This window comes from Lepidochelys kempii, chromosome 16 (genome assembly GCF_965140265.1).
Source record: "Lepidochelys kempii isolate rLepKem1 chromosome 16, rLepKem1.hap2, whole genome shotgun sequence".
NCBI classification, from domain to species: domain Eukaryota; kingdom Metazoa; phylum Chordata; order Testudines; family Cheloniidae; genus Lepidochelys; species Lepidochelys kempii.
The window spans coordinates 6,330,677-6,343,212 of NC_133271.1; the positions used below are offsets into that span (position 1 = coordinate 6,330,677).

Here is a 12,536-nt window from a genome sequence, read left to right on the forward strand (position 1 = left end):
GTGACCCTGATGCTGCTGGATCAGAATAACCGGGAGCACATTATCGACGCTTTCCGACCCGATGTGACGTCGTCGTCCTTCCAGCGACCCGTCACCGAGATGAACGTTGCCAGTGGCTGCCCACTCTTCTGCCCAGTCTCCAAGATGGAGGCCAAGAACTCTTACGTGCGTGACGACGCCATCTTTATTAAAGCCATCGTAGATCTCACAGGCCTCTAAAGCCTCCTCCCCACCAGGAGCACTGAGCACAGTGCTAGCCGACCAGGGCTCGCCCTGTGCTGTACCCTCAGCATGCCCCAAAGCAGGGGCAAAGTCCAGACCTGGCCCCGTCCCTGAAGGGACCTGCTCCGCTGAGTGGAAATGCAGTGTCTGATGGGAACCCTCCCTTGGTGTCAAAACACCAGCTGCTGTAGTGCAGATCTTCCTTGAGAAGAGGCTTGTGTTGAAGTTAGTTTGAGTTTGATCCATGATCAATGGGGACTGGATGATCCCCTGCAGGAATCAGCTACCAGGGCTCCCTGCACCCAGGTTTCAAGCTAAAACAAAGGCAGCTCTTATGTACTTGTTTAATGCACAACTCCTACAATGGAACAGGCATTCAGCTTGCCCAGAGCATCACTGCACATCTCCCTTTGGCCAGGCCCTCTCATTCTCCTAGGAGAGCTCCGTGTTAGAGGGAGCTGGTTTCTCTCTGGTGTTTTTGCTTAAAGGTTCTGTAATTCTGTGTTGCTGGTTGGTTTGATCTTTGACATGAGGGTGTGAGGGAAGACGTGGCCTAGGAGCAGGCAGAGGAGGTATGTGGGCTTGGCACGGCAGAGATAGCTGTTAGCTCTCCGGGAGAGGGAAGCCGTTTAGCAGAGTCTCACTGGCCTCTCTTTGGCAGACATAGCTGCAGAGGCACTTTGAGTGGGGCCATATGTTGGTAGGGCAAGAGGAAGCTGTTCCCAGTGTCCATGTCAGAGACCCAAACCCCTGCCTGGGTTTTATCTGTAAGTGATCTGATGGGAGGGGAAGTGTAGAGTGAGGGAGGACAGCACCTGCGGAATATTTTCCTCCTTTCTTTCAGTGTAGGTGTCCTATAGAACCTACTGCTCTGGTGCTCCAGGTGCCTTTGGCATAGCTTGTGTTTTTAACGACCAAACAGATGAGTCTTGTAACTCTCTGGAGCGGCTCTTGACCAGTCAGAGAGGTGCCTTGGAATCTAATTTGTTGCCTGTTAATGGTTAACGCCGGGAGCTGGGCTTAGGGCAGGACAGCCTTGGTACCCCGTGTGTGAGCTGGTTAGCACACCCTCAGCTAAACCCTCATTCCTGGGGTGAGCTCATTAGCTCCTTTCCCCACCACTCTCATCCTGGCTCTTAGCGCATCTCTCCATTTGCCTTTGCAGGCAGGCCCCTTCTGGTGTTCCCTCTCCTGGAGTCGTTGGTCCCCCACCGAGTGTCCTCCCCCAGGCGGCAGGAGATCTTGAATGTGAACTCTTGGGCTCTTCACTCTGTCAAGGGGGGTTAGTTGTTTACAAGGCTGGGGGACTAACAGCCACTGCAGCCCTGATTGCTGTGTGTAGCTTTTCAGTAGCACTGACTGGTGGCTTCCTTCGCGGTCACGCTCTCCAGAGCAGCCTGGCCAGCTCAGTGTGCTCTCTCCAGCCAGCCAGTCTGCAACTGCTTGGTTAGAAACTGTCTTAGGGCTTTCCCTGTGTACTCTTCCCTCCCTGAGTTCCTTGCACTGTGGCCCCAGTTGTTTTTCTATTTCGTGGAGAATGGGTCCCCCTCAGTGTGTTGCCATTGTGGCTAATTGGCCCCTCAGAGTTACTCTGTGGTGGTCACCTGTAACTCCAGAGTGGCCATTAGTCACTTCAGAGCCTTATTTGTGGTTTTCTGTCTCCTCTCCCCATGGGTCCTGTTTTCTCCCACCAATACAAACCTTCAGGTTCTCTTTGGCCAAAGCACCCAGCTAGCTGTTTTTTGAACCATCCTTCAGGTGTTGTCCCAGCCCTGTCCAACCCTTCCCCTGCTCTTCTGGCCTGGAGGACAGGCAAAGAGGCTGGCCTTGCTGCCCATGTCAGAGGTGCTCCCGGTGGTTGGCTGGAGCCCCCAGAGAGCAACAGCCCCACTTCCAGTTAGCATCAGTGATCCGCTGCCTGTGTGCAGGGGAAGGAATTCTCTGTGGAACGATCACCAGTTAGCAAATGCAAGGGAATCCAGGGTTGTGAGATTGTGGCCCTCTCCGTGGAGGAAGGCCATAGCCCCGCTGATGTGTCCTCTAAAGAGAGAAATTGTGTGTTCCCCACTTGGTCTACAGAGCTGAGACACTTCTGCCTTCACGCTGTCCTAGCTTGGACCAGTGACAGGCTGTCTCACTGTAGGCCACCACTCAAGCGTAGGCAGCTGCCTGCTTCGGTCCACTTGGCCCCATACGCCTCCCAGCCCTTCCTGACACCTCAGCTGAGGTCAGAAATCAGTCAGTGGAGATGAGTTTTGATTCTAGGCTAGGGTGACGGGAAGCTTCTGCCAGGACTAAAGGGGTGCATATTGGCTCGTGCCCACAGAGAAGTAAGCCAGCAGGGGTCTCCAGCACTGCACTGCTCCCCAGCTGAGAGGCCACTATTATTGAGCCGTTATTTACACATCTCTCATTTCTGGGCCAGGAGCAGTGGCTGGTTCTCTAGGGATGGGGGCAGGGGAAGGATTATCTGTATGCAGAACTCCCCATCCAAAGAGGTGCCAATTCCATGATCTCCAGCTGCCAATAAACAGATGTAAAACAGCTGCTCCATGGGAGTCAAAGGGAATTAAATCAGCTCAGTTTAAAGACCAACTTCTAGATACTGGAGGGTCACTGGAGCAGGCTGGGGTCTGAGTGCCTGCACTGCCCCAGGCTTCCAGTCTGTACAGTACTCCACAGCAAGCTGTCTGGGTCTCTCTGCTCTCCCAGCCCTACATTGACTCCAGCCACTGTTCCCTGCCCTGAGGCAGTGCTGCTGCATGCCCAGTGGCAACAGGCCTGGGGGCTGTTCAGTTTCAGAACACTGTGCCCAGATGGGGCCCAACCCCTCAGGAACTAGCTGTTTCTCCAGCCTGTTCCCCTTTATGCCAGGAGCCTGTTTTCTGTTACGTGCACTCTCCAAATCCCCCTTGCAGTGACTCTCCTGAGCCTTTGGGCACTTGCTAAGAGTGCTTTCCCTACCTGAGGAGGCTGGAGACCACACATTCCTGTAGACTGAGCAGCTGATTGGCTGTTCGCAGGGGCCAGCCTGACTCTTGATACTACCGTCCTCCAGCCCTGGGAGGGTCCACTGACAAGGCCATGGCAGAGTTAAACTGCTGCAGCAGAAGGTAGTGGGAGGTGAGCTCTCCCCTGCTTTGGGAAGTATTAGCTTTGTCTTCAGTGGCCGGGGCCTGCTTTTTGAGAAACATCAGTGTCACTGCTGGGCTTGTCCCTCCACTGCAAGCTCTGGGGATTTAGAGTACAGCTGCCTTTGGGGGGTTGAGCAGTCAGGCAGTAAGGGGACAAGTGGAGATTTCTGGCCTAAAGCCCTAGCAGGGACCCCGAGGTTTGAAAGGCATCTCTGGCACATACTGTATATTGGCATCTGCTGTGGGTTCTGTCCAAGATTCAGTCTGGTGGCTGGGGTGGAACCCAAAGCCAGCTCTATATAGGGCTTGTGGCAGGAGAGACCAAGGTGCTGTGCTGGAGCTCTCTGGCTCTCCCTCCCTGTGGAGAGGTGTTGGGATGAGTTTTTTGCCAAGGTTCAAAGCCTCCCTAGGATGGCTGGGACTGGCACTGCAGAAACAGCCCTGTTCCACATCGTGCTGGGCCCCTGCCCCCAGGAGCTGCTATCCTAAACAGTGAGGGGAGAGGACTCCAAAGAGAGCAGCATCCAGACTCCCCTGCTGTGCAGCAAATGGCTGCTGCTGTGCTTGTTAGACCACATTTTGTGCAAAGTGTGGTGGCTCCAGCAAGCGATTGCGCCCTGCTGCACAGGCCTGGATGCTGTTAGTGGCCCCGTTGATCCCTGTGTGACACATGAGGTGTTGGGGGATGCTTGCGCTGTCACTGCTGCACCTTCCCTCCTAGTATAAATTCACCCAAAAGCCTGCTCTGGCTTCCTGCTAGAGCCCCAGTGCTCCCATGCTGGAGAAGACCCCCTGGTTCCATCCAGGCTGTAATATTGACCAGAGGAGCCCGGCTCTGGCACAGAAGGAACCACCTGTTATATCCATCTCCTGGAAGAGGGTCCTATTGCATGAGCAAGCCTGTTCCAGCTGAGGGCACAGTTGGGCTGCTGCCTGTTTAAGCACGGCAGAGTGGAGGGGGAGAGAAGGGGTCCTAGTTTCTGAGGAAGTCACTTGAAAGATTTCCTGCTTTTCATGTTGTTCTCTAGAGGGCTGAGAGTCCCACCCCATCGCTTACCAGCTGTGCTAAGGTTGATGGCTTTTCCATGCAGGACTGCCTACCCTCCCCCCACCCCCCAATTATTTCAGCTTACTGCCTCCCTTCAATTACTGTCAGTGGAATTGATTGGCTTCCCCCTGCTGGTGGCTATGATGCATTCAGCTGCAGCAAGGTCTGTGTCCACAAAATTCCAGAGTGCTTGAGAAGCTAAATGGCACCTGTGCCATGCAGCACCCACTTTGTGAAAAGGTGGGGGCTGGAAAGCCAATGGAGGCATAGCTGTTCCCTCCCCAGTGCTGCTGTTCAGAGGATGTAAAGTACGCATGGACGAGGCAGGCGGAAGGTAGCTGAGACTTGTACTGAAGCTCCTGCCGTGGTGCTGTTTTGTGCATGGATGCACTGAGAATTACCAGCTTGAAATGTGCTGTATGTGTATTTCACTGAGCCAGCTGTGGATACCTGCTTCTTAGCTGGGAAACAGACCAGTGATGGCCTGTGATCCTAGCCTCATACAACCTCCCCTCTGAGTCCAGTCAGTAATGGGATAGCTGTATCACAGCTCCAGCTGTCCATTTCACACAACTGCCTTGAAAGACACTAGCAAATCTGCCTGGCCAGCACCATATCACCATATCGTCATAGAATATCAGGGTTGGAAGGGACCTCGGGAGGTCATCTAGTCCAACCCCCTGCTCAAAGCAGCACCAATCCCCAACTAAATCATCCCAGCCAGGGCTTTGTCAAGCCTGACCTTAAAAACTTCAAAGGAAGGAGATTCCACCGCCTCCCTAGGTAACGCATTCCAGTATTTCACCACCCTCCTAGTGAAAAAGTTTATCTTAATATCCAACCTAAACCTCCCCCACTGCAACTTGAGACCATTACTCCTTGTTCTGTCATCTGCTACCACTGAGAACAGTCTAGATCCATCCTCTTTGGAACCCCCTTTCAGGTAGTTGAAAGCAGCTATCAAATCCCTCCTCATTCTTCTCTTCCGCAGACTAAACAATCCCAGTTCCCTCAGCCTCTCCTCAGAAGTCATGTGTTCCAGTCCCCTAATCATTTTTGTTGCCCTTTGCTGGACGTTTTCCAATTTTTCCACATCCTTCTTGTAGTGTGGGGCCCAAAACTGGATACAGTACTCCAGATGAGATCTCACCAATGCCAAATAGAGGGGAATGATCACGTCCCTCGATCTGCTGGCAATGCTCCTACTTATACATCCCAAAATGCCATTGGCCTTCTTGGCAACAACGGCATGCAGTTGACTCATATCCAGCTTCTCGTCTACTGTAACCCCTAGGTCCTTTTCCGCAGAACTGCTGCCGAGCCATTCGGTCCCTAGTCTGTAGTGGTGCATGGGATTCTTCCGTCCTAAGTGCAGGACTCTGCACTTGTCCTTGTTGAACCTCCTCAGATTTCTTTTGCCCCAATCCTCTAATTTGTCTAGGGCCCTCTGTATCCTATGCCTACCCTCCAGCGTATCTACCTCTCCTCCCAGTTTAGTGTCATCTACAAACTTGCTGAGGGTGCAATCCACACCATCCTCCAGATCATTAATGAAGATATTGAACAAAACCGGCCCTAGGACTGACCGTCCTTGGGTCGCTCCACTTGATACCGGCTGCCAACTAGACATGGAGCCATTGATCACTACCTGTTGAGCCCAACAATCTAGCCAACTTTCTATCCACCGTGTAGTCTGTTCATCCAGCCCATACTTCTTGAACTTGCTGGCAAGAATACTGTGGGAGACCGCGTCAAAAGCTTTGCTAAAGTCAAGGAACAACACATCCACTGCTTTCCCCTCATCCGCAGAGCCAGTTATCTCATCATAGAAGGCAATTAGATTAGTCGGGCATGACTTTCCCTTGGTGAATCCATGCTGACTGTTCCTGATCACTTTCCTCTCCTCTAAGTGCTTCAGAATTGATTCCTTGAGGACCCGCTACATGATTTTTCCAGGGACTGAGTTCAGGCTGACTGGCCTGTAGTTCCCAGGATCCTCCTCCTTCCCTTTTTTAAAGATGGGCACTATAATAGCCTTTTTCCAGTCGTCCGGGACTTCCCCCGATTGCCATGAGTTTTCAAAGATAATGGCCAATGACTCTGCAATCACATCTGCCAACTCCTTTAGCACTCTCGGATGCAGCGCATCTGGGCCCATGGACTTGTGCTCGTCCAGCTTTTCTAAATAGTCCCGAACCACTTCTTTCTCCACAGAGGGCTGGTCACCTTCTCCCCATGCTGTGCTGCCCAGTGCAGGAGTCTGGGAACTGACCTTGTTTGTGAAGACAGAGGCAAAAAAAGCACTGAGTACATTAGCTTTTTCCACATCCTCTGTCACTAAGTTGCCTCCATCATTCAGTAAGGGGCCCACACTTTCCTTGACTTTCTTCTTGTTAACATACCTGAAGAAACCCTTCTTGTTACTCTTAACATCTCTTGCTAGCTGCAACTCCAGGTGTGATTTGGCCTTCCTGATTTCACTCCTGCATCCCCGAGCAATATTTTTATACTCTTCCCTGGTCATTTGTCCAATCTTCCACTTCTTGTAAGCTTCTTTTTTGTGTTTAAGATCAGCAAGGATTTCACTGTTTAGCCAAGCTGGTCGCCTGCCATATTTACTATTCTTTCTACACATTGGGATGGTTTGTCCCTGTAACCTCAATAGGGATTCTTTAAAATACAGCCAGCTCTCCTGGACTCCTTTCCCCCTCATGTTATTCTCCCAGGGGATCCTGCCCATCAGTTCTCTGAGGGAGTCAGTGTCTGCTTTTCTGAAGTCTAGGGTCCGTATTCTGCTGCTCTACTTTCTTCCTTGTGTCAGGATCCTGAACTCGACCATCTCATGGTCACTACCTCCCAGGTTCCCATCCACTTTTGCTTCCCCTACTAATTCTTCCCAGATTGTGAGCAGCAGGTCATGAAGAGCTCTGCCTCTAGTTGGTTCCTCCAGCACTAGCACCAGGAAATTGTCCCCTACATTTTCCAAAAACTTCCTGGATTGTCTGTGCACCGCTGTATTGCTCTCCCAGCAGATATCAGGGTGATTGAAGTCTCCCATGAGAACCAGGGCATGTGATCTACTAACTTCCGTGAGTTGCCGGAAGAAAGCCTCATCCACCTCATTCCCCCTGGTCCGGTGGTCTATAGCAGACTCTCACCACGACATCACCCTTGTTGCTCATGCTTCTAAACTTAATCCAGGAGTCTTTTGCTAAGCCATGCAGGGGAGGATTCTTGTAAAATTCAAGCCTCTTTACCCACAAGCCTGTGAGGGAAAGAAACCTTAGGCTAGTACACCAGTCACGGGGGAGAGAAATCAGTGCTGAGGGCTTGTTGTGGTAGGGTTGCTCAGGAGCAAAAGTCAAAAGCAAACAAATCATACCCACAGTTAATCAAACAGAAGTGCAGTAGGCCAGGCTCCTGTGTGAGGAGCTCAGGGGCCGAGCTCTTGCAGCTCTGAAACCAGGCCACCTGCAGGCAGCCCGTGAGTGGCTGAGGGTAAGAGGAGGCGGCCTTATGATGAAGGAACAAGTTTGGTGAGAGGGGCTTTAAAAGTGTGGGTCCTCCTGTTTAGCTGCACTAGCACTATGTAGACAGAGCGGGAGCTCTCCGCCTGGAGATGCTAACACAGCTCTTTGCAGCGCACCCAAGGATGGGCACACTGCTTTCCAACAGCCAGCAGCAGTGTAAACAGCTAGCAGGAATGAGGCCTGGCTTTAAGGTTGCCCCACACTTCCATTTTTTACACAGCCATATACAGAAGTGGCTTCATTATCATAGCATTTCCTCACCCCCAGATGGGGTTTTACTTCTGCAGAGTGTCTCCTTTGAGGCATGACTGTGTTCAGAACTCAGTGTGGGTGTTTGGCACTTGTGGAAATGTCTTTAGTTTGATGTAGCTGATGAATCTTCCAGGGGCCTGAGCTGCTTGGTGATTGCGGTGTGCTAGCTTAGCCATACCAATATTTCCTCCATTAGCAGCTTTGCAACACCTTCTCTAGAACCAGCACTAGGCTCCAGCCTTTCATGGATGTGTCCAAACAGCACAGGCTCTAAATGTGAAATGAAGTGTCCTCTGTGCTGTTGTATGAGTGAGACCATTAATAAAGTATTGTATCATAAGGGAAGGTTGGACAGTAATGGGACAACATGCAGCACCATCAAGAATGGGAACTAGAAACCGTTCCTGTGAAACTGATGGGCTGGAGGCTTTGAAAGCGGGACCCCTTGTGTGCCATGGCCTCCTTTCCTTCCCTTCCCTTCGCTAAAGAACAGGACAAATAACCCTCCCCCCCACCCCCTTACTGTGGTAGCATATACTGGGTCCTGGAGGTGCCGAGAGCTGTTCAGATGCAGGCCCTACCCTGGCAAGTTTACTTTGCAACATGTGCATGTGGGACTGGGAAGAAAGGGGCTTACCTGCCTAAAGCCCCACCAGTCTGTAAACTTTTGTTCAAAAGAAAAAACCTGCCCCTGTGAGTCATGGCTCATTGGCACTGCCCCAGCAGCCACTCATGGCCTATGTGAAATACATGTATTGCCCCATTTCAGGGAAGGGAAAACAGGCAGCCATCACCATCATGGGGCTGTGGCAAGAACACAGCTCAGACTCCCAGCGCCTCAGCATACTACTTTCAGCTCCCACAACCGTGCTCATTTCTCCAGCCCTCCACACATCACCCCCCAGCCTAACATTGGCCACTGACACCAAGCTCCACCCATGGTACCTAAATCCCCATTTGGGCTCCACAGCCATCTATGAAACTCCCACAAAAAGCTGTAGAAGCTTAAACTCACTCAGTGCTTAAAGTTGCTAGGTTGGGGCCTGGGCCCTGTTGGCTCTCTCTAGGCAGCCAGATGCCTAGCTGCCGCCTAAGCCCCACAGCCCAGGGTAAATGGCATGCTGAGGGGCTTGGCTACGTGAACAGCAGCAGCAATCATGGCCCACTTTAACCATTCAGGCCCTGGTTAGGACACAGCTGGGATATGGGAGACCCCGGTTCAGCTCCCTGCCTACTGTGCTGGTCTAAGGTGGGCCTCTCTCTATGCTGAATGGGCAGATGGCACCTAGGCCACTCACCCACACTTTGTGACTCAGTGGGGGGTCAGGAGGGTCTCTCCTTATTCCAGGCACTGCCCCAGTCAGCAGTGCAATGTTCAAGTCCTTGCTGGATCCTAAGGACAGGCCCACCTAGCGTATTGCCTCTGTACTAGAGTTCTTGGCTAGAGGGGGTTGTTTTGGGCAGTTACAAACATGGGCTTGTACCTCATCTAAAGATGAGGCCGTCTGACGATTCGAGCTTGGATCCTGTGTAGTAGAAAGCCACTCTGCAGCGAAGAGCAGAATGTCTGAACAAACAGACCACCTTGCCGTGCCCAGGCAGTGTGGAGCCAGCACTAAGCCCAATGCAGCAAGCAGGAGAAGGGTTCACACAATCTCCCAGCTATTTAAAAAATCCCCACACGGGGGAGTGAATTTAGTTTTCTTAATGATCAAACAGCTCCAAGGGAAGTATCCATGTTTTCCAAACCATTTGCAGACACAAACTCCCTGCTCTCTGGGGCAGTTGTTGCTGCTAGTGACAAGACAGACCTGGTATGTGAACTGCAGGTGGGGAGATGGGGGTGGAGCCCCTGGAGCCTGCTGCTGGGGGAAGGGGAGCAACACTATTAATCTTGCCAGCCCGCATAAGAGGAATTCAAACCCTCCATGTCCACACAGCACAGAGGCTGCAGCCCAGAGGACTGACCGAAAGCAGAGCGTACAGACAACAAACAAGTACGCAACTTTCTCTTCCTCCCCAGCCGTCCCTGCTGTGCAGGCCACAGCCACTGCTTCCCAGTTCAGAGGCCTCCAAATTCCAGCCTGCTATGTCCAAAGCTGCTGAGACATGCAGCTTGAAGATACTGGGAGCTGCGGTTACCAGCACCTCAGAAATCCTGGCCTGTGGATTTGGATCCTAGATCAGACACCCAGTTAAAATCCTAGGGCTGTTTTCAAAGACAAACTAGTTCTTAAAGAGGGATCAGCTTTGACCAGGTCCAGCTACTGGAAGTGAGATATTTTCCCCTCATCTCCCACTGCTGGCTTTAGAAGCCCCCATCAGTCTTGGCTTCCCCAGGCTGCCTCATCACACCCAGCTCTAGGGGACTTGGGTGAGACCAGGAGTGCAGCATGACCAAGCACAGCAAAGACTGACTCATTGTTTCCTGAGATGATTTGTTAGATGAGAACTTAAAGGCGCTTGGGGAGGCCAGTACCATAGCAGGGAGAAGTCACCCCCAGTGAAAGAGCACTTGGACAGGTCTCAGCCAGGTAGCAGTTAGTGAGCAACTCGGTGTCAGCTGGGATGGCATAGGCACCTGCTATGTCCTGCAGACCAAATACCAAGAGTTTCCAACTGTCACAGCATGAGCTACACTCATGGCCAACTCTAGCCCATAAGCTGCCCTCATTGAAGGGGGAAACTCAGCTTTGTGATCACCACTGCAGTGGATTGCCTGGAAAACACCACATTAGGCAACGCAACTGTAGCATCTTAATGTTATTTAGCAGCTCATCAAGATCTGTCCCATGTGACTCACCAGCTCTCCACGTACCCTTGTGTGGAAGCCAGTGGTGGAGATGCACAGGCTCACAGCTACTGGAAAGCAGCAACCGAGGCTTGCCTTGGGCTCTGGTAGGCCCGAGGTGGAGACGTGGGGCAGAAAGTTGCTAGCTGCCGTCAGCAGAATCTTAGTGCTGGCAAGCCAATGCACGTGCCATAATGCTGTGCCCTTCTAGAGCGAGCGCCTCTTTTGAAAGTCTCTTTGCTTCCCAGTTTGTATTCAGGACCTAGCTAACCAGTAACACCGTCAGCGCCTCCTGCAAACAGACATCAATAAAACAGCTACTAAAACAGTCCAGTTGTGACAAGAGCAGTGCTGCGACATTTCCCTTTGGCAAACTGCTTTGCAGCCAACAGCTCTCAGTGAGGCTAGATCCCAAGCTCTCGAAGAAAAATAAGCCACCAGAGTCTGTGCTGATCAGTGACCAAAGCTTGGCTGCAAGTAGCGTGACCGCCTAGCAGCACTGGTGAGATGTGGACGGGGAATTTGCCCTGCAGTGACCCGCTAAGGCCCAGATCGGACCCAGCTCACAGGCTGCAGTTTGTAACAGTTTTGTCAGATGCGAGCCATTGGCGGGAGCGCGAGGTTCTCTCTTGGGGTAGGATCCTTCCAGGACCTTTTGCACACAGCTACTCTCCATCTACGCTCCCACTGTCCAAAGCACAATAGAGGGTGTGGCTGGAGTGAGGCAGCAGCATGAGCAGGTGCCTGGCTCAGCTCTTCTGGTTCATGAGCCAGGAGAAGAGCAGCTTCCGGGGCTTAGGTTTCCTGGCTTGGTGGATGCGCACTGTGCGGGGGGAGCGCCACACTTTGATGGTGGTGTCATCACTGGCTGTCAGGAGCAGTTCCTGCTCGATGGGGCTGAATACCACCGAGTTGACCACGTCGTCATGCTGCAGCTTGGCCAGGCAGATGTCATAGTGCCGGTCCCAAATGTAGCCATGACGATCCTCTGCCCCACTGCATTGAACAGAAGACACCAGTAAGAACCCAGCTCGGCCAGAGGGAAAGGGGCCCTAACCCGCCTTCCCCAAAAGCCTCAAAAATATATGGAGGAAACAGGTGCCTCTCCCCTAAGGCCTGGGGTTACACCCAAAATACTGACCCAGCTTGTGTCCAGCCCTCACAGCTGTGAGGAAAACCTTTCCAAGAAGGAGCCAAGGGGAATCGATGCAAGGGTGTTTGTCTGAGTTTGCAGTAGTGCTGGTGTGAGTTGTGCTGCTCAGTTCAATGGGTACTCATCAGTGTCATCTTTAGGGTTCAGAGTTAACTTACCCATCAACATGCTCCTTCCACAATCCCAAACCACCAGAAGCCTCGACTATCTCCTCCCCAGATACCACCTTCCAGAGCTCCCTCACCCAGTACTGTCAAATCAAGAGCGCGGGGACAGCATAACATACTGACTGCTAGCCTCGTCACTGCACTGAGCACGTGGTTGGCAGTCATCCCATTCGGTACAAGCCTAGTTTTTCAGGTAAGTCGCGCTGCTGAAGGAATTGCCTGAGTGCCTCCGAGGCTGG

At 52.2% G+C, this 12,536-nt stretch overlaps 2 protein-coding genes across 9 annotated transcripts in view; one reads left to right on the plus strand and one right to left on the minus strand.

Annotated features, from left to right (window-relative positions):
• TRAF2 (TNF receptor associated factor 2) overlaps positions 1-8,883 on the plus strand; it is a 52,167-nt gene extending 43,284 nt beyond the window's left edge. For all 4 annotated transcript variants that reach the window (XM_073314136.1, XM_073314137.1, XM_073314135.1 and 1 more), the window contains one exon: positions 1-8,883. In XM_073314136.1, the coding sequence (XP_073170237.1) occupies positions 1-219 (219 nt within the window). In that variant the 3' untranslated portion in view covers positions 220-8,883.
• FBXW5 (F-box and WD repeat domain containing 5) overlaps positions 6,429-12,536 on the minus strand; it is a 26,665-nt gene continuing 20,557 nt past the window's right edge. For all 5 annotated transcript variants that reach the window (XM_073314130.1, XM_073314134.1, XM_073314131.1 and 2 more), the window contains one exon: positions 6,429-11,973. In XM_073314130.1, coding sequence (XP_073170231.1) covers positions 11,727-11,973 — 247 coding nt within the window. In that variant the 3' untranslated portion in view covers positions 6,429-11,726. The remainder of the gene's footprint in view (positions 11,974-12,536) is intronic.